Here is a 25,892-nt window from a genome sequence, read left to right as displayed (position 1 = left end):
AGTTTGCCCAGGCCTGCTCTATAGCCACATTATCATTGATAATGGAAACATATCAGAAGTAACACAATCACTTTGGCAACTTTCTTCAGTAGCCCACTTGCACGGATTTGTCAATCCATGGTCCTGCAATCGTATTTGTGCAAATCCTTGTGACCTAAACTTTTCACACTATTGTTGTTTAGTACCAGAAGCAGTAGTAGTAAAGTAATATTGCTAGTGTATAAGCACTGTTACAGCATATAAAAACAGAAACAAATGCATATAAATATAAAATATAAACTAAAAGGACAACAGGCAGCTTGGGAATAGTGAAGAAGAGTGAGAAAGGGAGAGACTCATTACCCTGAAGACAACCTGCTAATTCAGTGGTTCTCAACCTGTGGGTCCCCAAGTGTTTTGGCCTACAACTCTCAGAAATCCCAGCCAGTTTACCAGCTGTTAGGATTTCTGGGAGTTGAAGGCCAAAACAGGACCTACAGGTTGAAAACCACTGTGCTAATGTAACAAGATCTGCAGCAAAATTCATATTGGTAAATGTTGAACAAAGGGCTCACACAAACATTTATCTGATTTTTGTCATTGTTTTATTAAACAATCATGTTTTACATATCATCAGACCTAAACCCTGAAGTGCAAAAATATGTTTGAGGTAATAAGACTGGAGAAAACCAAACACAGTACCTGTGAAACCGGGCCAACCCATGGCACTTTGGCGCCTGTGGCAGAACAAGATAGCATACATCCCATATACAAATCCAGCTGGACTGACAACAAGGCAACATTTTTTTGTCATATCTGAAAGTAATATGCTATCTAAGGGGTGCAGGTCAAGCAGTTTGCAATACAGCTTTCTTATTTAACATTGTACTTCTCCTATCATCCCCTGGCACCTGAGGTGGTTGCCTCTTATCCATGTAATGGCAGGGCTGGCCCCTTGCTGTGAAAGCACTGATACTGCAGCAAGCAGGATGTTTATAAACAGGCCTTACAGACCATTTAGATATGGCGTGATATGAATTATTTGTGTGTGCTTTATATGTAGTCATGGAAGCGAAATAACCCTGATATTTGCATAGGTTTCCAGATTTAAAAAAATCAGAGACATGATTAACACAGGAAACTGAACAATGCCAAAAATATATTGTCTGAAGCAATATGTACAGTAGCAATTCTGTTCGCTCAATGTAGTGATGATCACAAACCCAAAATGTTAGCATCTGGCAGATAAAATCAGCATCCAACTATATCCCATTATATGTTCTCCATTATACAGTGTTGTTTATTGTCAGTACAAACATTTTTGGTGAGCTGTACATGCATCTCTAAGTGGCCATTGCTAACGTTATTTAACTATTGAAACAACATGTCTTGGGACAAACTTCCCTTGCTGTAGAAGGTATGGAACAAAGTGTGTTGGGAAGACACAAGGTCCACACTTCTCAAATAGTTTTCTCTCATCAAGTTCTTATGAGTCAAGATGCTGTTCACCCCCAGTGATGTGTAAAGTACCACAGGTGCACCTGTGCACACCAATCCACCCCAGTGACTTTTCTAGTCAGGGGAGGCAGACATGTGTTCATATGCTAGTTTTAGATAGACTCATTGTACCGCAAGGCAAAGGAGAATTGCCTCTTTGAGGAAGGTATTGATACAAGCCTATACAATCTACAGATATCGGCATAAGCCAGAATTGTACTTAAATAGAATTCTAGCTATTGGCTTTCCATAATAAAATACAACCAGAGCTTGGAAGTAACAAAAACAAAGAACAGGTCACATATCATTAATCCCATTTTTTTCAATAGCCTTGACATAGCTGAATTACATCTCAGTGTTATAGCAATAATGGACAATCACTACTTTTATTAGCTTTAGTTATATGTCTGGTCACAGTATCATATGGCTAACTGAAAGTAGAAAGAAAAAGTAGATATCAAGCATAATACACTTTAAACTTTAAAACAATATAAAAGGCCAGCTTTTTGGGGGGTGGGGGGGTACTTCTAGTTGATGTTAAATCCAAAAATCCAAAATTGTTGGATCATTGGAGGGGGGGGGGGGCTTTAAAAGATTACCTGAAAATTAACTTGGATTTTTAAGAGTTTTACATTTCATACAATTTGCAGTCATAAATACGCTGGAGAAAGCATATGTTCTAGCATGAACACCTTTTTACTTCATCATAGCTTGAATGAGGCCCAAAGTGTCTCTGAAGCCTCACGAATACTTGAAGGCATTTGGGAAAATACTTTTCTCTAGTGGTCTTTGTGAACTATCCTTCATCCTAAAGGTGGAGTAAAAACTAAGCATAAAATAGTTCATATATCTTCTTCTACAGAAAGCCTACCAAGCATTGAAAGGTTGGCTAGTTTCAGCAAGCCCTATGCAAACACATTAACCTGCATATACATATGGTTCAGAAGGGAAGAAGGAAGTGAGCATACATGTAACTCATGCCTCCAAATGCCCCTATGTGCCCAGCTGTTAAACTTTAAAGTCAGTGCAACCATCTGCAAAGAGCCCTGTAAGAAAATTCAGGTGTACACACTTACAGACCAAACCAAATTGAACTTGACTTTTAAGAATTCCAGATGTTCAGCCAAATTTGCAGGACCCCTTTCAATGTGTGAATGTGTGAAGTACAGATGTAAATAATATGCACACTTTTTCTTCCCTTCAGTGAAAAAGGGAGCCTCAATACACCAAGACTCCCAATTCAGAAACCACCCAAATACTTTTTGCATTTCAGGGGCCTTTTCATAAAAAAATAATGCGTACCCCTTCCCACCCACCCAAAAAAGTATTGTATCTTATGGAAAAATAATATTTTTGCATACAATAGTTCCAGCAATAAGTTTACAACACTTTGGACTGGAGCTGTGTAAATGAATGTGTCCCCTTAATTTAATGTAAGCTTTTTTTTTATTTCTGTCCACAACCCTCTCCACTCAAAAGGGTCCACCTATACCCTAAATTGGCATTTGTGGGGCTGTGAGGGCTGCCAGGGAGAAGGGGGGCAGAAATGTGAGTTCCTTCCCCACAACACAGGAGGTTGGATTTTGCTATTGGGTGATATAAATAATTATGGCTAAAGAAATTCAATTCAAAGAAAGAGCAAGGGACAATTTGAATAAATAGGTGACTCTTTTCTAGCTATACATCTCAAATGAGTGGATGCTTTTCAACACTGCCAAATGCATTTCCAGAACATTGAATGGTTTCTGTTCAATCCTAAATTTGCAACACAAAACATTTTGGCTTAGGAAAAATATGATTAAGCACAAGTCAGTCATATGTCCATTGTTGTAATTCCTTTCACAATATGAACTCAACCTAAAACAGAGTAACATTCACCCCATCCCATTTGATTATATTTCCCAAGCAATTAAAAACTATAGCTACTCATTATGATTATATTGAACTATCTGCTGCTCTTTTCTGCAGTGCAGTAGAAAATGAAAACTATGTGCTTCAAGTACCAGAATTCATAAAGAATGGAATAAAATGTATAACGCTGTCAAAAAAAAAAGAAAGAAATAAACACAGAGGTTGCCCCATTCAAAAGGGCATATTAACTACAGGTCTTTTATTACAGTCATGTTTGTATAATATGGATATATTTGGAGGATGTTTTTGCTTCAAGCTTCTTCTTTTTTCTTTTTTCTTTTTTGCCTGAAGCTTGTTTAAAAAACCCTTTATGATGCCACTTGGATGTTTGAAACCACTTCAATTATCTATAATCCTGTTGGCAAATGTCAAATAGCTCAATCACTCACATAACCATAAACATAAATGAAAAAGAGCCACCATCATCTTTACTGCTTATTATCTATACAATAACATGTATAAAACTACAAGAAAGACTAGCTGGAATCTGAAAGTGGCAGAATGCTGCCTTGGTGACACTTCAAAGAAAATACATTTCTTGGCAGTCCCACAGAGAATGTCCCATTGATTTGTTCTTTCTAGTTAAAAACAGGGTTTCGTACACCACTCAAAACTGGGCTACTGCTGGGCCATTTTCTGTGGAGGAGGAGGAGGGAGAATGTGAAGAAGACGGTGCTCATAATTCCCAGAATTACTATTCCTGAAATCAACGCACTGGTGACAGAATTGAGCTGGAAAGAAGATCCATTTGGATTGCCTACAACGAAAAGAAATTGGAAATATATGTGTCACAATATTATTATGCAAACTCTGGGAATGATCCAGCTGAAGATATTTAAGTTCAATGTATTGCTGAAGGCTTTCACAGCTGGAATCACAAGAATGTTCAGTGGTTTCCAGACTGTATGGCTGTGTTCTAGCAGCCTTTTCTCCTCTGAAGATGCCAGCCACAGATGCAGGTGAAACATCAGGAGAGCACAACCATACAGCCTGGAAACCACACAACACTATATAGAAAGTTCCCTATTATTCACAGTTATAGAGGCACTCCTTTGCTCCCTGGGAGGGGAAACTGGGATCACAGAATATTTTCTACAACTGCATTAGGAGGTCCATAAATAGGAAGAGAATACTCTCCAACATTTTACAAATTAAAACCAGGATGCATGTGGCCAGAGTGTAGTCAAGTTGGCAGAAGTTATTAACGAGGAGGCACACACAAGCTAGAATAAAATTCAGGAGTTTTCTTTTAGTTGTTGGGAAAGGCAAGGTTACACCCTCTCCTGTCCTCTCTTTCATGCTGAGTTAATCAAATTTGTACTTTTGTACTTTGAACTCACTTTGTAAAAATAAGCATAATTCTTTGTAAAAATAAACAGAGGATAAGAGGAGCATGAAGAGGAGCAATTAACTGAGACATTTTTAAAGCAGCAGAAAATTAATTGGGACTTTCTCTGCCATATTAGAATAGTTGGAGGATATGGACGGAAGGGCCATAGATGGAAGCCTCATGTCTTCTACGTTTCCATTGATTTGAAAACTTTGCTTGTCTCTTCTTTTGAATGCCCAAATTATATTTCTAAATGCTCAACTGAACTTTGAGATCCCTGCAATGTTAGAAATGTGGGGCCTCAATGAACATTTTATTGAGGGAGGGGACAGAATCCTTACGTATAGAACCATGCTCTTACTTTGCTCCATTTCCCTACCTACCCTACCACCAAAACCCAAAATGTGTTGGATATAGAATAGTCCATTGCCTTCCTTTGGCTTAAGTTAAAGGGAAAAGTTCTTTTTTGAAAACCTTGCTTTTCTTCCTTCCACACTAATCACTGTACATCAACCTCAGAGTTTGGTGCCATCTCCTTCTCTGAAGCTTTTGTGTCAGGAGCGACTTAAGAAACTGCAAGTTGCTTCTGGTGTGAGAGAATTGGCCATCTGCAAGGACTGCCAGCACAAGGGTTTACCCACTGCACAGGGGGCACCTGAAGGTTATTAAACAGGCTGGATGGCCATCTGTCAGGAATGCTTTAATTAGCAGAATGGAGCTGGACTGGATGGCCCTTGTGATCTCTTCCAACTGTGATTCTATGATTGTAAGGCTCTGAATAGGGCAGTGGCACTGCTGCAGTCTCTCTCTCCTGTCCCCAAGGTGATTAGGATTGTGCCATCTTATTGGTTCTAGAATGGATTGCTGTGCTCTATTGATTCTGATTTGAGAGAGTAGCATAGTTAATCCCCCACCACCGCAAATGTCATTAGTGGTACTTAGAATGCATAACTTTGGCTGGCTCTTGCCCCCAATTAATTGCTAAATGGCTTCTTCCTTACTACTACAGCACAGCAAACTCCCTCTTTGCTCTCTCTGTTTTACAATTTCTTACAGAAAGTTTGCAGACGTACATGTGAAATGACCTATGTCAGGTCACAATAGTATCAGCTGGCCTGCAACTGGCTTTTTAAATGTCAGATCCATTTTAAAGAGTGAAATCTGTTAAGCTTATCAAAGATGGCCATAGGAATTTAATTGGATATTCAACATTTACCATTTACTTTCTTGCTGTAAATGAATGAAAAATATTGCAATATAGATTAAATCCAAATCGTTCCAATAGTCATTGGTGTAAAATTCAAATATCCCTTTTTAAAAAGAGTAGTTTGCAGTTATAAGAACAACTTACCAAGTTGTGAATTATTGGTTGGAGTCTCATCTGTGTAAAAGATAAAAATAGATATGTTGTAATTTGTATATAGTTTTTCCAAAGCCTATTTCTTCTTTCACGTTGAACACTTTCAGCAGTTACAGCTATTTCAGATAAATAATTTGTTACTGATAATTGCATTGGTTAGAATCAGGTAGAAGACAGTCTCATACACACTTCCTGGGAGTAAACCTAGTTGTATTCAATGAAACTTACTTTTATGTAGACCTGTTTAAGATTGCCCTGCATATTGACAATCACGGATCAATTATTTTCAGATTTAGCAAGACTGGAAATTAGTTTGTTCTAGAAATTAGTTTGTAGCCATGTTTTGGATTAATATGTTTTTATTTTCAATTTACATATTCATATAAAACACTGAAACAAAGCAATATGCATGTATATATGCATGAACCAATACAGTACTTCCTAACATCTATACAATATTCGTATTTGGTTATACTCTCCCTACCTCCCACCCCTCCCAATTTAATAACTTCTCGTCCCTTGGGTTGGAGACATTCAAATATAATTCTGTTCTACCTTCCTATTACATTGTGTTTCTATTCTTCCTTCTGTCCTGATATTTATTATTTGTAAACTTCCTACAGGTTAAATTATGAAGCCTTCTATAAAAACTTTTCCATCTTTCTTTATTTTTACATGGTTTAGAAATTGTTCCCAGTCCTTGATAAAGTTTTGTGTGGTTTTTTTTTTCTTTGTTCATCATTGCTAATTTGTCCATTTCTGCTATTTTAAAGACTATCCGGTTCTTCTATTGTTGGGAGGTCTGCCTTCTTCCAGAACTGTGTGTATACTGTTTTTACTGTTATTATATAGAGCAATACTAGTTTTATATAGACCTGTTTAGGATTGCCCTGTATATTAAAGTCTTGACCATCACTGATCAATTATTTTCAGATTTAACAGACCTTTTTCCAAATTAATTTATTCCGGAAATTAGTTTTGTAGCCATATTTTTAAAAGTTTCATTTAACAATGCTGAAATTAGGACTACAATGTTCTATTCCCCAGTTTCCCCGCTTTGCCTTTTCTCTCCATCTATATCCTACCTTACTTCCCTTTCCTCTTTAAAAAAACTGGATCAATATTCAATATTTGATCTAGGGCAGGTGACTCAACCCCTTTCTAGGCATTGGCTATGAAGTGGTTTTTTTTTTTTCTCTCTCCCCTCTTACAGAAGAAGCACAATTGGTGACTGGACATCAACATATTGATTGTTTCAACTATTCCTACTTGAAGAGAGAATGTGAGTCAGGAATAATATGCAGTTCCAATCTGGATTTTTATTTTATTTATTTATTTTGCAATATATTAATTGCAATACCCGCATAATGTGACAGCGACAACTTAAATGTACTGTGACAGTAATATAATTTGACAACGAAAACTTTGACAGATGAAGAACAAATAAGGAAGTGAAGAAATGAATTACCATATGCCAAACATCCACTTAAGAAATTGAACTTTTGTAATCAACAGTAAATTTCAAAATGTACAAGCCATTCTCATTTGAGAAATAAATCCTGACACTCTAAACATGGCAATAAAATGTCTATGTGCCTTATATCCTGTACAAGCCTTTCTTCATCATGTACAAGGGGAAATCAGAGATACATTCACTGGCCTCAAAGCTTCTAATATCCCCATAACTGGCACCATACTGTTCACATTCTGGATGGGGCTTTTTGAAGGTGGGAGGTTTTTGTATGCATGAAGGCTCCCTGTGAAAATTCAAAGCCTTCACAGTTAGAGTCTATGATCACTTGGGGCACATCTGCACTGACCACTTAGGTGTGAGGAGGGATCAGCTGCATGGGGCTGATCCAATTTAACCCGAGGGAATATATCTTAACATGGCTTTGCCCTAGGTTAAGATAATTTGGAGGTAAACCCAAACCCTTATCCAGGATTCTAGTTGTCTCCTGAAGTTAGGAATCCTGAGTTAGGGCCTAAATCAGTGGTTCTCAACCTGGGGTCCCCAGATGTTTTTGGCCCAGAAATCCCAGAAACCCCAGCCAGTTTACCAGCTGTTAGGATTTCTGGGAAAACCAGGTTGAGAAACACTGACCTAAATGGAAATGGTAACATTAAAAGCCATCCTACAGTCCCCAGGCTCAGGTGGGCCAAGAATGCAGGATGACAGTCCCCTCCTATCTCCTCTCCTCATGTTGCATCTGTTTCCAACCACAACAGACACACCTACAATGTCTGGGGAGGCTGGGTGGGGGAACAGGGGGGCTTTCCTCCCCCTAGCTGCCTTAGTGAACAGCACATTGTTTGTGTCAGTGTACTCCAAGGATCAGATAAGTGAGGGAATTGTAGCTGGTAACATTCGTGACACGGAGGGGGCGGGACATTTCAGGTGGTTGCTCAGCCACACTGAACACTAGTCTTGTGAATTTTTATAGAATTGCTATCTATTTCTGTTTGTTTCATTTGTAAGGCCCCATTTTGTTTTTGAGTGTCAAAAACGGGCGCCTTTCCGAATGAGCTTTTTTGTTCGGCATCTGAAAAAAATGAATATTTTTGTCCCATTGGCGGCAATGAACAGTCTTGAAGGGACTTGTCCTCCATAACGTTTTCTGGCAGCCTTGCTCCGCAACCGTGAAGGCCCAGAAAAGCTTTGGCAAGCATGGGTGCTTTCTGGGTCTGCACACCGCACTCTCTTTTCAAGGACAGCATGTGTGAGACATTCAGGCCCAAGCCTGCCAGAGCCTGTCAGGGCCTGCAGCTGAGCGCTGAGTAAGAGGCACTTGGCTGCAGGCCCTGGTAGGCTTGGGCCTGCACATCACACATGCACTCTCTTTCCAAGGAGAATGTGTGTGTGGTGTGTAGACCCAGAGAGGATCCACACCTGCCAGTGCTTTTCTGGGCCTGCACGGTTCAGTACATCTGTATAGTGGGAACTCCCTGCCAATTCCAAGGCAGCTGAGGGAGTCCCTATCAACTGCAAGATGGCTCAATCTAGCTGCCAGTGTTAAAACAACCATGGAGCATATTTAAGTAGCTATGGCTGGTTCTTTGCTTCTAAAATTTCCCTTTAACACGTGGAAAGCAGCTGTGACAAACCTGTCCCAAATTCAAGGGACAGAAGGGATAGAAATGTTCTAGAGTATAATTTTTCAACCCAAAAAACCCTCCTAGAGTGCATCAGTCCCCCCATATAAATACATCTGAAGAATGTGAAGAAGACTAATTTCTTCTGACGGCTCTCGGTTATTAGCCATTTTCAATTTTGAGATACCTGTAGAGGACATAATATAACTATGGGGGACATATCTGGAAGAGGGAGTTGTGGAGAGGGGTCAGGGGACTTAGGGCCATAGGTTACTAAAATGGGACCCTTTCTCATTATATAATTAATTATATAGCTATGTTCCAGTTTGGCTGTCATGGTTACATTTAGAATTTTCAGCAAGAGAACAGTAGCGCCTCACCAAATTGGAAACGCCATAAGCTTTTACCCTGGGAGCTGGATTCAAATCATATCAATATAGTTATGTAATGTAAATTATGAGTGCAAAAAGTACAACTGTATTCCCTCTCTGCATCAGAGAATGAAAATCATGTCAGGTTTGTGGCAGTTTTAAATCAGCATGAACCAAATCAAATGCCTTTTCTGAGTTTCTCACACTCTTTTTACTAATGGGTGCAGATTGAGCCTTTGTCCTTTTGCCGAGATTACAATCTAGAAATTTCTGACAATCAGAAATTTCTGACAATTTGCCTTCAGCAAATTCCTGCATTTTATATAACACCTTGAAACTTGGATGTCCCAAAGCCAAACTCGTGAATACACCCCTGATGTATTGGTATGTTCTTGCTGATCATATTGATCTCACTTTGGTTACCCCTTTTAGGTACCAAAACATACATATCACCTTGCAATTTTCCAGTCCCACAAAGTTTCTTTCCTTTTAAAATTTTAACTTTGCCTCCAGAAATATTTATATCATACTCTTCTTTATCTAATGAACTCACCAATAAGAGGTTATATTTAATTTCTGGTACATATAATACATTCTTCAATATTTATCTAAATATTTTACATAAACATGTATTTTACATAAACATGCCCCTCAACATGGTAACATACACCATCAGCCCAAGAAACTTTCGCACATTCAGGTTTTCAAGATTATTAATCAGTTATCTCTTATTTACAATATGTTGAGACCACCCAGAGTCAATGAAGAAAATGTCCTCATCTTTACTTCCTTTGGATTGGACCAATGTTGGCATGCGATGAGCCCCTCCTCTGGTTCATCTTCTTTCTCTGTAACTGTGGACTGTCTCTTTTTAGATGTCCTGAAGATCCGCAGATGTAGCACTTCTTTTGACTGCCTACACCTTCTCGGTCTCTCTCTCAGGCTCTGCCGCAACTGCTTCCACTGACCGCTTTCCCTGATGTTCCACATCACGTTCTTTCTTACATTCCCAATCAGCTGCCAGTCTGCTACATATATAGTGCAGGTTTGTCTGACTTTGAGGTAATGACTCTAATGCGTTGATGATACCATCCTGTGCATCGTCTAGCAATGACAGAATATAACATTTGTTCACTTCAGAGAGATAGAACCTCTCTCATCCAGCTGTAAAAATAACTTCTGTATTGTTTGCAAGTGTTCTTTTAAATTCTTATTCCTTTGCAAACGAGTCCTATACAGCTTCCTTGCCAGGACAGCTGTTGAGGCTGCCGAATTTGAGGCATGTATTTCCTTCAGATTGGCCCAAATCTCATGAGCCATCACCAGGCCAGCAATGTGAATCAGTTCATTGTCATTCACACTCAAAATCAGTATTGATTTGGCCCTCTCATCTTCTTTTCGATGCTCTTCTTTATCTTGCCCTTGTATGGGAGCTACTGTGCACTCCCATAATGACTGCTGCTTTAAATAACTCTCCATTCTAATCTTCCATATGGAGTAGTTCCTCCAAGCCTTGCCATGGGAAATCCTGCAAGATTCACCTCCATTTCTGAGGTAATTTGCCCCCTTGCTGATGCACAGCCTTGTAAAAATTATGCCACTGCCTCTTTAAAGTGACATTCACACACAAGCAGATGTTTAAATGGTTTAAACTGGTGATAATCTGGGAATTCTGGGTCCATAACCTGTGGCGATTTGTGTAAATAACGATATAGATGTAAACGGAAGCTTTATCACCATCTTTAAATCAAGATAAACTCTGCTGTGTAATAAGGCTTGTCACTTGAGTGAAACAATAACAGTATCTTTATTCAGGTTCAAGAGTTCAAACATATGCACAAGGCAACAGTATGTAACACTCCTTTTAAATATGCCTCATTCCTTCTTTAAATAGTCAAACTTTGGAGAGCACGACAGCCATTACATTCCTGACTAAAATCTAGTCAGCTCCTTTTTCTGACTCTCCAGAAGAGAAGACAAACTGAAAACTGAAACTGAAAACATCAGTTGGGGGGAAAAAACGTTGGTCTGCCTCTGCCAAGCCAAAAGGCAGCAACCAATCAGAACTCTGGCTGGCATAGCCAAGCAGCTGTCGCCATAGCAACCTTTTCCAGTGAACTCATCGCAATATGGAGTCTTTATTTCATATTTCCTCACAAGGTTTGAATGTTCAAGCTTTTGAACCAACTGGATGCTATCTCAAAAAGAAGAAAATCTTTGACTTTGAAATCAGGCCATGGTAATCATATTCTTACCAGTTCTAGTTATGATGGGTCCAGCAGTGATGACCGCACTTCCAGATGTGCTCTGAGGGCTCCAAGTGGTTATTTTTGCCACATCTCTTCTTTTTCTGTTGCTACAAATCTGGAGAGACAACCAAAACAGTCAGGATGTTTGAATGGAGTGAGTCATTTCCATCCTGAATGTTGTTGTATAATACATGATCTTCCAGGGCTCTAGTAAAGGTGTATCTTAGGCATGGACAAACTCCAGCCCTCTCCAGGTGTTTTGGACTTCAACACCCACAATTCCTAAGAGCCTACTGGCTGTTAGGAATTGTGGGAGGTGAAGTCCAAAACACCTAGAGGTCGAAGTTTGCCCGTGCCTGGTGTATCTAAATGGGGGGGAGGGTGCCCAAAAACCTAGAAGACCAGACTATTTTTAGTTGCTCCAGGGAGCTGCAACCAATTGTTCTGGGCACCATTTTGCAACTAGAAGCAATGTTGCATTACTCATTTAGAGAAGGGGGTCTTGCTGTTTCGGGGGGTACCAAAAAAAACCAACAAGCATATTTGGCTGCTCTGAATTTTTTTTAAGGGGGGGGGGTTGCATAATTTCGTTTCAGCCCAAACAGTTTGGAAAGTCCAAGAAATATTCCAGAGGCTGTACAGGATTTTCCCAAAGGCTGTATTTGACCCAAAGACCATAGTGTTTCCACACTTACTCTAGAAACACATTTGTTTCTCATAATTTTGGTGAAAGGATAAAATAATTATCTACAGGGATTCCCATCTGTATATTTCTTGCATTGCAAGTTCTCACATTCTTCTCTTACTTTAGACTTTTCAAACAATTGCCCAAAATGCAGCAAGGATAAAAGCGTGATGGAAATATTGCCATTGCACTCCTGTGTACAACATGTACACACATCACATCCCTGTCTCTAGTTTTATCCCTTCCCATGTTTACACAAATGCTTATACAGTGCTTATATCCCTCCTTAGGCATTCCAGTCACTTGTAACTTGTATATGTGAGGAAGAGGATTGGAAGTCTGTTAACTCATGACTTCATCACACACAATAAAATCAGCTTTTCTATGCATTTAAGAAATGGCAACCCACTGTGCCCTTCACATGACACAAGCTTCAACTGTGGGGGTGAGATATCTTGCAGTTTCTAAAGTGTTGATTTTTCCAACAATTCTTGAGTGGATTGGCAAGTGACTTACTTTTAAATTCCCCACATAGAGACAGGCCAAATGGCCAATTTCCCAATGTGGTGTTAATCGCTATTGCTGAAGTACCCATTTACCCAGATTGACAATACAGAGGCTTGGAGAAAGGATTAATTTAAAACCAATTCTTGCAATCATTAATGCAAAGGTTCTGGGAAAGATGAGAGTTAATTTAAAAACCACTTCCTATGATCACCAATGCACTGTCTGTGGGAAAGAGTTAACTTAAAACCATTTCTAGGGTGATGTTTTTTTAAAAAAAAAAGATAAATAATCGAAATCTTAGAGGGACAATGGAAAAAAATCTCAGTGCAAACGGCCCCAGGGAAAGTTGTTTCTTTCTCAGTCAAGGTTCTTGAGTGCAAACAACCCCAGTGCCACCTTAAGAAAGGTGCTTCTGTTTATTTGAAGGAGTTTGAAGGCAAGTGTGCTGATATCCTTGAAATGGGAGGAGTCATTGCCTGCCCATGTGATGGGAATTAAATGGATGGTGAATTAGAAGCTGGAGGAGGCTATATTAGTGGAATAGGAATGAGTGGATTCTTCGTCTTCTTTAAAGACAGGACCCCATGAAACCCTACTCTTTTCCCCACTCTCTCTCATTTTGTCAAGCTCAATGTGATGAAGTCCTCAATCTGCCACACAGACCATCCTATTTTAGGCATATTCTCTCTGCAGTTTGCTCCTTGAATTTCCAGAAAGATATCATGATGGAAAGAAGATGCTCTCCCTCCTTGAACACTTCCAGAAGCCTTATATGAAACTATCTTTCTGCAATAGATACACTTACTCTCAAGAAAGTGCACTTGTACTAGAAAGAATCACTCAGGGCACAATAAAGTCCTGACAGATTACGACACTTTGTCCTATGCCTTTACTGTAACTACCAAATTAAAAATACATGCCTAAGCAATGCCAATTACACTGACATCTTGTTACTGACATACATAAGTAGTATACATGGCAGAATCCATTTCTCTCTTTTTTGTTTCATTGAAGAGGCTGTTCCTCCATCTGCAATGACCAAAGTTTTTCACCCAACCCAGGACTTATAATTTCATTGTGAGAGCCTTCACAGTGGCCATTCAATGGTTGGTGGAGTGAGGGAAGAGGGAATGGAGAAGCATGTTTGATACTTCTGTCATCATTCAAGGACATAGCCAGACATTTCTCCAATTCCATCCCCTATATGCTCTCCACTAAATGGCAGGTGGGAGGGGAAACTGCTAAATGGTGCACAAGGTATGGTTTTCAGGATGGATGTGGCATAGTTTTATTGGCAGAACATTTACACCATACTCTGTCATGCAAAATTGTGGGTTATGTGTGTGACTAATTACAGTAGATGTTTCAGGTTTTTGTTTCTCATGTCTACACAGAGCAAAAGAAAAGAGAAAACTCCTTCCCCATTGAACTTCAATTGCAGCATTACCAAAACAAACAAAAACCTACAGGAGCAAGAAAAGGGCAGTCGTCAGCTCTGCACAACTTTGTCACACAATGAAGAAAAACGGTGGACATTTTCTGGTTCTTGTGCTTCACAAAGCGGAACACCTCAAAGGAAAACCGGCCCATTTGACTCTTCCCATTTTCAATTATGGTTGTCTGAGGGTCTTTGTCGCAGCTGAAGGAAGAGAAAAGAGGATTACTTTTTCTGTTTCCAAGACTGCAGAGCCTCAAATAAGAAGATGATAGGGTCATAAATGCTAGAAAATACAGAATCATGTTTAGAGATTATTAGTGTCTTCCTACATGGCATCATCCAAGATTATGTAGCCAAGATAATGAACCTAAACTGGTCTAGATTTTGACAATGCCTAGATGAATGACTACTTCAGTTCCATGAAGAAAGACTGATATAAATATAAATATATTTTTTTAAAAGTCCAGATTTTGAATACTCTATTTTATTGTATTTGTAACCTATACATTTGATACACAACTTCAAATGTTATGTGGCATTATCATATGAGACCATTTCATTTGCTACTGCAGCATATTCTTCACCCAAGAAGCAACACAATATTTGTTTATATATTATATATTATGTTATATATTTTATATATTATAAATAATGTATATGTATCAGACATAGACAAACATTTTGACCAACATAAATTTAACAGAGAGGTGAGGGGAAAGGCTTTTGAGGGTGAGGGTGGTGGGGAAAAATGCTTTTGGCTGCAAGGGGGCTTAGGGAAAAAGACTTTTGGTGGAAAGGGAGGCAGGGAAGGAGCAGGAAGGAGGATAGAAAGATTGGAGGGGAAGGAAGAGGGAACCACAGAGCCCCCCAGTATGCTTTGCAGAGTGCCAAGGGCTCCGTAGAGCATACTTTGAGAACTGTTGGTCTAGATCAGGGGTCCCCAAACTAAGGCCCGGGGGCCGAATGCGGCCCTCCAAGATCATTTACCTGGCCCCTGCCCTCAGTTTTATAATATAATATTTTTATATAAGTTTTAATAATATAATATATTGTATATACATACAGTAGAGCAGGGGTCCCCAAACTAAGGCCCGGGGGCCGGATGCGGCCCTCCAAGATCATTTACCTGGCCCCTGCCCTTAGTTTTATAATATAATATTTTTATATCAGTTTTAATAATATAATATATTGTATATACATACAGTAGAGCAGGGGTCCCCAAACTAAGGCCCGGGGGCCGGATGCGGCCCTCCAAGATCATTTACCTGGCCCCTGCACTCAGTTTTATAATATAATATTTTTTATAAGTTTTAATAATATAATATATTGTATATACATATAATATTGATAATAATCTTATGTTATACAATATAATACTAATAGTAATACCATATAATAATATTAATTATATGTTATATATTACATATTATATAATAGTATAGTGGTATAGTTCAATATAGTAATATATAATGCTAATATTGTGTTATGCTAATAATATAATATAATATGTACATACAACTGAAGGCACACAACAACAACAACTATCTTGACTATCTCATTGGCCAGTAGCAGGCCCACACTTTCCATTGAAATCCTAATAGGTTTATGTTGGTTAAAATTGTTTTCATTTTTAAATATTGTATTGTTCTTTCGTTGTTGTTGTTGTTGCACTACAAATAAGACATGTGCAGTATGCATAGGATTCGTTTGTATTTTTTTTCCAAATGATAATTCGGCCCCTCAATAGTCTGAAGAATTGTGGACCGGCCCTCTGCTTTAAAAGTTTGGGGACCCCTGGTCTAGATCAATGATGGACAACTGAAAGCCATATCTGTCCCATTGGGACCCCAGAGATGTGCAACCCTGACATCCTAAATTTGACCAAGGTAACCAAATGCAAGGCCAGGTAACAATGATGAAGACATTATGATATAATAACATTGACAACCTTGCCCTTTGTTTTTTAATACCTTTTACTAATTTACTATTAGGTTTAAGACTATTTTTATACCTGTATTTACTTGAATCTAGTGTGCCATTGAATCTAATGTGCACCTCAATTTTCAAAACCCTAAAACTAAAATACTGGTGAATGTAATGTGTAGTGGCAAAAGGGCACTCTTTGTCATTTGTTTCAAAAAGGTATGTATTACAGTTGCTGGCACTTAGAATTCCTTCTTGGTGTTAGATAACCAAATCTTCCAGCAATTGATAGTGACACCAGATAATTGGGTAACCCTTGATGGGAAGATGGGAAGGAAAGGAAGATGGGTAAATTGGAAGAATGGAAGATAGAAGGAAAAGGGAAAAAAAGGAGGATGACAAGGAAGAAAGGGAAAAACAGATGGAGGATAGAAGTTAAAGAAAGAGGAAGAAAAGGAAAGGAAGGAGGGAGGGAAGAAACAATGAGAAGAAGAAAAGGAAGAGAGAAAGAGGGAAAGAAGGAAAAGAAGAAAGGAAAAAAGAGGAAAGGAAAGGATGAGAGAGGAAAAGAAAAAAGGAGGATGAGAAGGAAAGAAGGCAGTAAGGAAGTAGTGAATGACTGAGGATGGTGCAATATCGCTGCTTTGCAGCGTTTTAATTTTTGTATACTTTTTATCATGTTTTTATTATGTTTTTATCATGTTTTAATTGTTTTGTTTTTATAGTATATTTGTTGCTGGCCCTCGTGGCAGAATGTAAGCCACTCTGAGTCCCCTCGGGGAGAAGGGCGGGGTATAAATGCATGTAATAATAATAAAATAAATAAAATAAAGGAAAGAAAAGGAAGAGAAGAGGAGGGATGGAAAGAGGATGAGAAAGAGATAGGATGGAAAGAAAAAGAAAGAAGGAGAGGTGGGTGACAAAATAGAAGGGAGGAAGGGAAGAAAGAAAGGGAGGAAAGGGTGGAAAGGACAGAAAGAAAGTTAAATAGGGCGAGTAGGTGGACACACGTGAGCAAAGGAGATGCAATGGGAGCACACGCCAGCTTTCCTGCCTGCCCCAAACTGCCAACACTGCTGTCTCCTCCTCCTGTGCTCCCGGGGCCCTTTTGTGCCACCTAAGGGGAGGCTTAAGGAGGTCTTATTTCAGTCGCTAATTAACCAGGGAGAGAGAGTCAAGCTGCTGCTGCTGTTGAACAACGGTGAATCCTGCCTCAGCGGAACATTGGATCCGTTTATTTTGAAAAATATCAGAGCTGCTCTTTCATTCACAAACAGTGGAGAGTGGCGGGCCTTGGCATGGTGGCACAAAGGGGGTGGATCCTGGGAGTGGAGGAAGAGGGAGCAAAGGTGACTCGGACAGGCAGGGAGGCCGGTGTGCACTTCCGCTGCCTCTCCTGTGCATGCACCCACCCACACTTTACAGTATTACGCAAATGTCATTTCCACCCCAATTTTGGCATGGTCATTCAAGCAAAAAAAGTATGCCTTACATTTGCTTAAATATGGTAATAGATTTTGCACTGATACAGAAGGACTCAATCTTTCTGTAAGGGTTACTTATGACTTGGATTGGTTTCTGTTTTCCCCACTGTAAAGAAGAATTGCATTTAACCAAGGCATTACTTAAATCAGAACTTTTGAGTTCATTTTGAAAATAATTACTATATTGATTCATATAACTCACCACAGCAGAAACAGATATTTAGAACATTCCTACCTAAAGAAGAGATCATATCTCAAATCATCATTTGGATTTCCAGATGGAGTTGTATAGCAGTAGTCCATCAAAACATTCCATCTGTGCAATAAAAAATAAACAGTTAAAAGATAAGTTGGAATTCAATATATTCAGATGGACTGAAAATGCTTGCTGATAACTGTAATATGAGCAATTATCTTCTATAGTAAGTGAACAAATAAACAAATTTTCCTATGCTCTGAATCCCCCCTTTTTTTTAGTTTTATTAACACTATATCTAACAATAGTATTGTAGAGAACTGTGGCAGGGATGATTTAGTGGATAAGGAAGGATAACGGAACTGATTGGGTTTAAATGAGCAAAGATGGTAACTTATATAGAAAAGTATGGTAACTTATATAGATAGGTACGGTAACTGCCACCAATGTGAGGTAACAGGCTTACAGAGAGGCAAGGAGATTGATCTTTGTGAACAATAACAAAATTCAATCTTTATTTGTACATAAGCGTATGGTTCCAATACATAAACAGGATCTTAAGTTACAATGTAGTCTTTCTTGAATGGATATTTCTTAAATAACTTCTCTTCAAAACAGTATACTAAACTCCCGGTCAACTTATATTCCCAGCCTTTCCCCTGAGTGACCATAAGCTGCCGTCCTTAGCTGATTTCCACAGCTCCTAATCTTTTCCAAAACCTAACCGCAACTCTTCTTCTCAAACCCCTAACAGCCACTCCTTTTTAAACCCTCCCAGCAACTGAACTTTTAAAAGGGAATGTGCTCCAACTGTCATCTTAGCCACGCCCCTTTTCTCCCAAGGGAAGCTGTGTTACCATGGTAACCTACCAAATGCTGCTTCCAGCTAGTTTCCATGTTAGGCTTTTCCTTGCTAATATATAACTCCCTTTTCCCTTAACAAACAAATAAATAAAATCATATCAATAATCTCTGTTTAACACATAACTTCTCTACAAGTATGTGTGTGTGTGTGTGTGTGTGTGTGTGTGTGTGTGTGTGTGTATAACAGAAGGAGTTCTAGGGTGTCTCTACACTACAGAAATAATGCAGTTTAAAACTACTTGAACTACCATAGCTCAAGACTATGGAATCCTGGGTCTTGTAGTTTGATACCAGACCTTTTTGGCAGAGAAGGCTAAAAGACAAGGCTTGTAAAACTTCACGTCTCGTGATTACATAGCATTGAGCCATGGCAGTTAAAGTGTTGCCAAACCGCATTAATTTTAGTGTGAATACATCCCTAGTCTCCCCCACTATATACAGGTTCTGCAATCATAAAGAGCAAAAGGTGATATTTCTTCCAGAATTGCACTCCTTTAATTAGCAACTTTGTTTTTCATGAGATCATTTTGTCAAAATTCACATATTCTTTTTATAAACTGAAATGTCTAAGAACATATTTCAAGCCTATGTTAGATCAGACCAATGATCTATCTAATCCAGTATTCTACTCAGTGGTGAACCATCTTGCTAAGAACATGGCATGGGTACTATCCTGCATAGTATCAATAGTTTTACATCTTGTCCTCATTGAATAATAACATAAGTCCAAATATATTGCAGTCCAGCTTGCTTTACTAGATATATCTATCAATCATATTCTTCAATGCAGTGGCATCCCTCAGCAATGGTTTAGAAGTCACCTTCTCTATTACTTTACAAAACGTTTAATTCACCAGAGCTACATAAGGAATCTTGCATGAGTCCAGTTTAGCTGTTGAACATGACTTGCCCAGGAGTGAAATCTAAGAGTGTTCTGAGACTAGCCCACTATCATAATCAGACATGATCCTTTCTTCTCCTGTTCAATTGAATATGCAAAAGGAGTAATCTTCTTTGGTTCATTTTTTTGCATTTTTCACCAACTCTTGGCATACATTCTTTTCTTTCGTAACTTTCTTCCATATATTGCTGTTTTAATGTCCCTACTTCTTGGGAAGCAGAAGAATCTACTATTTTAACATCATGTACTACAGACAAATTCATTCTCACATTCTGTGCTGAGAGAAAGATTGCCTAAAGAAGTAGCTAGGTTTTCCCTTTTATTGCCTTTGAGCAACTAAAGGAGCTTCCAGACAGCAATATATTGCAGGTAAAAATGGGTTAAAGTAACCCATTTTCACCTGTGTTGCTGTCCCTATGCCTGTCCAAAAACAACGGGCTTTCCCTGTTGTTGTCCCCATGCTCTCCCTGTAACTTCTAGGAGGGCATGGGGTCACCAACACCCCCCCCCCAAAAAAAAGCCCTTACAATAAGCTTATCGGATGCCATTAGACCTCTCCAGTAGGCTTCCTGGCACAAAGAATGATGTGCCAGGAGGCAGGGGAGCCAGGAAGCCCGAAGCTGCTGCTGCTGGAGCCCAAAGAAGTGATTTGGGCTGTGGGGAATGGCCCCTTCAGTAGTCCCACAACTACTGGGGGGCTCAGTCCCCACAAGGCCAATACCCTACTAGACCTGGGCCTTTCAGGAAGGTCCAGGTCTAATGGAGTATCTAATTAATTTGGGACAAAGCAGAGTTTACCTGCTTTGTCCCAAATTATTCCTCTTTTAAATGAGCTGTTGTTTGGATGCCTCAGGCAGAAGTCCAACAGGGCTCTGTCTGGAAGGGCCCCAAGTATTTTGCTATTGCCTTGAGTTCTGTTCCTTTGAGACAAGTGGGACATCAATAAGTTTAAACAAATAAAATCTGCATTGGTAAAAGTTAGAGAATATCTAACTGTTCTTCCTAACAGAATAAAAAATAACGGTAGCACATGACAGTTGATGGTGCCATTAAGCTCTTTTTTAGCTTTTGTTGTGTGCCTTAAAGCTACCGGTCAACTTATGGTGACCTTATGAGTTTCTTAGTTTTTTTTCTTCTGAAATACAGTCTACAGCACCTGGTATTTGTGGGTGATTTCCCTTCCTGCTTAGCTTAGCTTCCAAGATCAGATGGGATCTGGTGCCTTTAAGGTATTTAGTACATCTGCCTTACTTTTTCATAAAGCCCAGAAGGAGGAGGTAACAGCTGCTCTACAGTACACTGAATGAATTTTTATTATTACAGTAACAGACCAGTAATGTAGTACAATACAGAATGTACTCTCATTTATCTCCTCTCATGGTGACATCTCAGAAAACCTCCTCTGAAAAGAGAGCATAGAGGGCAGAAGCAGACCATTGGTGTTTCACAACCATAAAAGGCCAAATTCTGTTGGTTGTTGAGAAAGTACCACTCCTAACTTCCTGAAAATCTTAGAAGGTTTAGCTGAATAATTGGCAGTTACTAAATAGTGTTGTTTTGCTTGATGCTCCCACCTTTGTGGTTTAAAGAAAGGGACTTTAATAGATGGAGGAAGAAAAGATATGTGTAGCAGACAGCTCTCCCATCAATGCAACTTGCTTTAGTGATGGTTCACCACAGCAAGCACAGCTCATTGTACGTTCTATAATATTTTAGAGGAGGATTTAAATCGTCTGTGTCATGCTCTGTCTCTAAAGCACATGGCAGAAAGCAACATGACTTCATTACTGTACAAAACATGGCAGAAAGCAACATGACTTCATTACTGTACAGTATGTCACTAGGATTCCTATTCCCAAACATACCTTGGAAAGTCATCAACCATCTATTATAATTATACATGCACATATGCATATACAATATGCCTCACAGTTCAATCAAATCCAGGTTGCCTTCTGGGCTGGATATTGTATTAGAAAAAGCTTTGACATTGATAGAATTTATGCACATTTAAACTTGGAAATTAAATGGTGGTTATTGTCATTTCATTTTTCACGATTTTCCTATTCCTACTTCAAAGATAAACTCATTAAAGAATTGCAAAGTTGTTATTTCTTCTGTCAAAACCTAATACTAAGCATTAGCAATCTAAAAATGACAGTAATGTTTTCATATAAGATTTGTTTCCACAAATTTCATACATATGTACATAGTTATATCTATGGAGAAGATTCCCATAGTGAAGAATCAAACAATAGGACAATTTTTCCAATGGTCCTGGAGATCATTGCCACTGCCAGATCGATAAGACCAGATGGCATAATGTTCTAACTTAGTATAAGATAACTTCATATATATGAATGGAACTGGTGCAGAGGTAAGTAAGTAAAGGTTTCCCCTGACGTTAAGTCCAGTCATGTTCAACTCTGGGGGTTGGTGCTCATCTCCATTTCTAAGCCAAAGAGCCGGCGTTGTCCATAGACACCTCCAAGGTCATGTGGCCAGCATGACTGCATGGAGCGCTGTTACCTTCCCGCCAGAGCGGTACCTATTGATCTACTCAGATTTGCATGTTTTCGAACTGCTAGGTTGGCAGGAGCTGGGGCTAACAGCAGGCGCTCATTCCACTCCCGGGATTTGAACCTGGGACCTTTTGGTCTGCAAGTTCAGCAGCTCAGCGCTTTAACACACTGTGCTAAATATATCAGAAAATTAACCATGTCATGTACAGTACCTTCCATCAAGATTTGTTGCTCTCACAGCTGCAAAAACTTTTGTTTTCAAAGGTAACCCTATACTAGGAATGATCAGCTGTTGGCTGTAGGTAGAGTCCTAGAAAAACAAATACAAGGTTTATTGGTAGTCAGGTGGTAAACAACTTCAATATTTATTTTGTGGAACATATAGTCACTGGACGTGTGCAGGTGATACATTCTGCTCCAAACTTTTACTTCAAAGAAGATGCATTTAGTGTCTATTCCACTGCTGCATTTCGGGAACATGACAAAATCTAGGAAAACAAGACATCATTTTCTCTTTGCAATTAATGTAGGAACATACTGTAGTGGCTTAAGCCATTATTCCTATCTACCACTTTTCTTCTTCAGTACTCTTTCAAACCTTTTCCCTCATTGCCAGACCTGCTTGATGAAATAAAAACCACTTTAAAATAAAATATTTGTGAGGGAAAATAGTAATGTAGAATCCCTTCACTCTGTAGTTCTATCCTGCAAATCCTTGGCTACGTTACAGCAAAGAAGCAGTATGCCAGATTTCTAAACCCATATTTGGCATTGATTATTAAGTTGGACTTGATGGGGGCACAATCCATGTGGATAATGCTCATTCTCTAGGATCATTCAAAAATGAATAGGATATGCACCAGACTGGCTATAAATTTACCAATTCCCATTATGCACTGAAGACTACATAAAACTGGATCTGCACATCAATGTAATTCAAGGTGACCACATGCACTTAAAGTGAACTATGTTTAATAATGCCATAGATTACAAGGGAGAAAGAATGCCAGTTTGTATCAAGATCTATGTTATTAGAAAAGTATATGGCAATTGCAAATGTTACCAGATAATTTACAAGGAACAAAATGAAATACTAACCATGATATATGACTAATAAAGAATCTAGCCACTCAGCATTTTTAACCTAGCAAAGTACTCAGATTAATATGGAGGAAGAGGGAGAATTTCTTACATTTTTTTAAAATGTTAGTAACTTAGTAGTACTTTTCATTCTATTGTTCTCTTCTTTTCCAAATTAACTTGAAACCTGCTAGTGTTCAGAACAAAACCTACTGACAAATGAGTACTTATTATGCTTAGGTTGCAAATCCTAGTCATGCTTACATTTATTCAGTGGGACATACTTCCAAGTAAATATATATAACGGAAGGGTGCAAAGTGTAGGTTATGAAATGTATGAAGAACCCTGAACCACAACAGTTTTAAATTGCCATTGCTTCTAAGAGGTATAGTCAGCCTAATCCCAGTTTCACCCCTGAAACATTTTAGGCCTGTGAGGAGGTCTATTTTCTAAAACTGAATTGAAAAAATCTAGTTGGAGAGGCACTAAAATAAGGCAAAATGGCCAGCGGAATTATCTAAGAGATATAATAATTAGAGATTTGGAACCCCTTGGGTATGAAAACTTGGAAGGGGCAAAAAATCACCTCAAATGTGGATGTTTAAGTCTCCTTGCCATAACAACCTTCCAAAGAACCCCCAAAATGGTGGAAATTGGTTCTTTTTCATCCAAGTCTTAACACAGATGAAACTGACAAATATTCCCATTCCTCCCCATGCTTGCAGTTGTTTCTTGCCTTCATAGGTAATATCATCTTATTATTCGCTTCCTGTAGTAGGTTTTCCTAAACCGTTTTCTTGTCCTCTGTGCCTGGTTCTAATTTTGATTAAATTCTGGTGTATAAAAATTGTCAAATGTTAATTAAATTACATATCAAATAATGACATTTGCAGTATTCATTTAGGCCATTAATCATTTGTTAGCAAAATAGTATGGGAGTTAAACAACACCTTCAGTCTACCAACCTCTGGGCCTCTGGCAATGAGTGCACTCAGTTCTAAAAGTATTTAAACCATCTCTGACAATGGGTGAAGTTGTCCCTCAATCCATTATGCAAACACAGCAAAGTTTGAATAGAGAATATTAAATTTTAAATATATGGAAATGAAAAGGTTTCATATTCATGCTTAATTAACTGCTCTCCATGCAAAATGAGGGCTTGACTCTAGAAAAAAAGCTCTTTGCCCATCAGCATCTCTTGTTCACCAAGTAGTCCTACTAGATACATATGTATGAGTTGAGAAGAACACAAACAGGCAGAATAATTCATCCAAAGTGATAGCTTTGCTTTAGCAAGTAAAACCCACCAGATTAATATGAAATATTTCAGCATAGAACAAGAAACAAGTTCTGTTTTAAAAAAAAAACTCATGAACATTTATTTTGGTCCAGTAAATGGAGGAAGTGGTCTACAACTGGCCAGGGTTGGAGAAAATAGGACGAGTGAGGCCCCCAGTTCTCCTACTACTACTATGTAGCTCTGCTTTTTATTTATTTATTTATTTATTTATTTACAGCATTTATATTCCGCCCTTCTCACCCCATATAGGCAAACATTCAATGCCTTTTAACATAGGACAAAGACAAACAACATAGCTCCGAGTGGGCCTCGAACTTATGACCTCCTGGTCAGTGATTCATTGCAGTTAATTGCACTGGCTTGCTCTCCCGTCTGCGCCACAGCCTCGGGCTTACTTTTGCCATGGTTGAGGCAATTGCTACTGCTGTCCTTAAAATGGCCCATCTGTCTTCACTCTAAGATTATACTAACAGGATCAACATATAGGACTGACTCACAAAAGTATCCTGGGTGGAAATGAGAAAGCAGAACATTGCAAATTGTCAAATGGCATCTTGGGCAAAATTGGAATCTGATTGCTTGCACATGATATCAGAGTGAGCCCAAGCATTGAGAAACCAGGTTTTGTTACCATGAAAGACTATTTAATTTATTATAGTTTTATGTTCATTGTCCTTATGAGATTTTTGCCTCTGGTACCAAAATAACTAGGGCACTATCGACCTTTGCCTCAGAGGAAAGGATTATATTTACAATTTCACTGTGGGCAGCAAAAGCTAAATCTCTTTAAACTACATTCTCAAGAGCTCAACTGAACTTTTATAAACTAAGTATGCTGTACTAAATAAACAAGAACAATTATTCCAAAAAAATGTTTAAAGGAAGTTTCCAGTTTCTCTCCATGGTTACAGAAAAGTAACCTGTTTTGGACTAGAAGCAATATTGTCTCCTATCTATCTCATTTTAATATGTTCTGCAGAACTCTGCACTGTCAGATAGCAAAACTTACAAACAGAAAATTCATTTAAATGTGATTGAAAATATTCTACTATGGTATTTATAGCTCACTCATTACACTCCCAAGCCTCAAGCACTGACTTCTAAATCAACTGCATGAATTATAACCCAGGTCCATGATGACATGAATAATAATCCCAAAAAATGGATTTGTAATTTACTAAAATGCTGTTTGAGAGAAGGC

General features: G+C 38.7%; 1 protein-coding gene across 2 annotated transcripts in view; it reads right to left on the bottom strand.

The window, feature by feature from the left end:
* Nucleotides 1-561: 561 nt before the first annotated feature.
* The window catches only part of zpld1 (zona pellucida like domain containing 1), a 54,944-nt gene continuing 29,613 nt past the window's right edge, over nucleotides 562-25,892 (bottom strand). For both annotated transcript variants that reach the window (XM_062974828.1, XM_062974827.1), the window contains 6 exons: nucleotides 22,523-22,620; nucleotides 18,063-18,143; nucleotides 14,450-14,621; nucleotides 11,797-11,905; nucleotides 6,069-6,098; nucleotides 562-4,144 (listed from right to left, as the gene is read on the bottom strand). In XM_062974828.1, coding sequence (XP_062830898.1) covers nucleotides 3,966-4,144; nucleotides 6,069-6,098; nucleotides 11,797-11,905; nucleotides 14,450-14,621; nucleotides 18,063-18,143; nucleotides 22,523-22,620 — 669 coding nt within the window. In that variant the 3' untranslated portion in view covers nucleotides 562-3,965. The remainder of the gene's footprint in view (nucleotides 4,145-6,068; nucleotides 6,099-11,796; nucleotides 11,906-14,449; nucleotides 14,622-18,062; nucleotides 18,144-22,522; nucleotides 22,621-25,892) is intronic.

The sequence above is a fragment of the Anolis carolinensis genome, chromosome 3 (genome assembly GCF_035594765.1).
Source record: "Anolis carolinensis isolate JA03-04 chromosome 3, rAnoCar3.1.pri, whole genome shotgun sequence".
NCBI lineage: Eukaryota > Metazoa > Chordata > Lepidosauria > Squamata > Dactyloidae > Anolis > Anolis carolinensis.
Note: the sequence above shows the minus strand (reverse complement) of the source record. Positions and strands in the feature narration are given on the sequence as shown.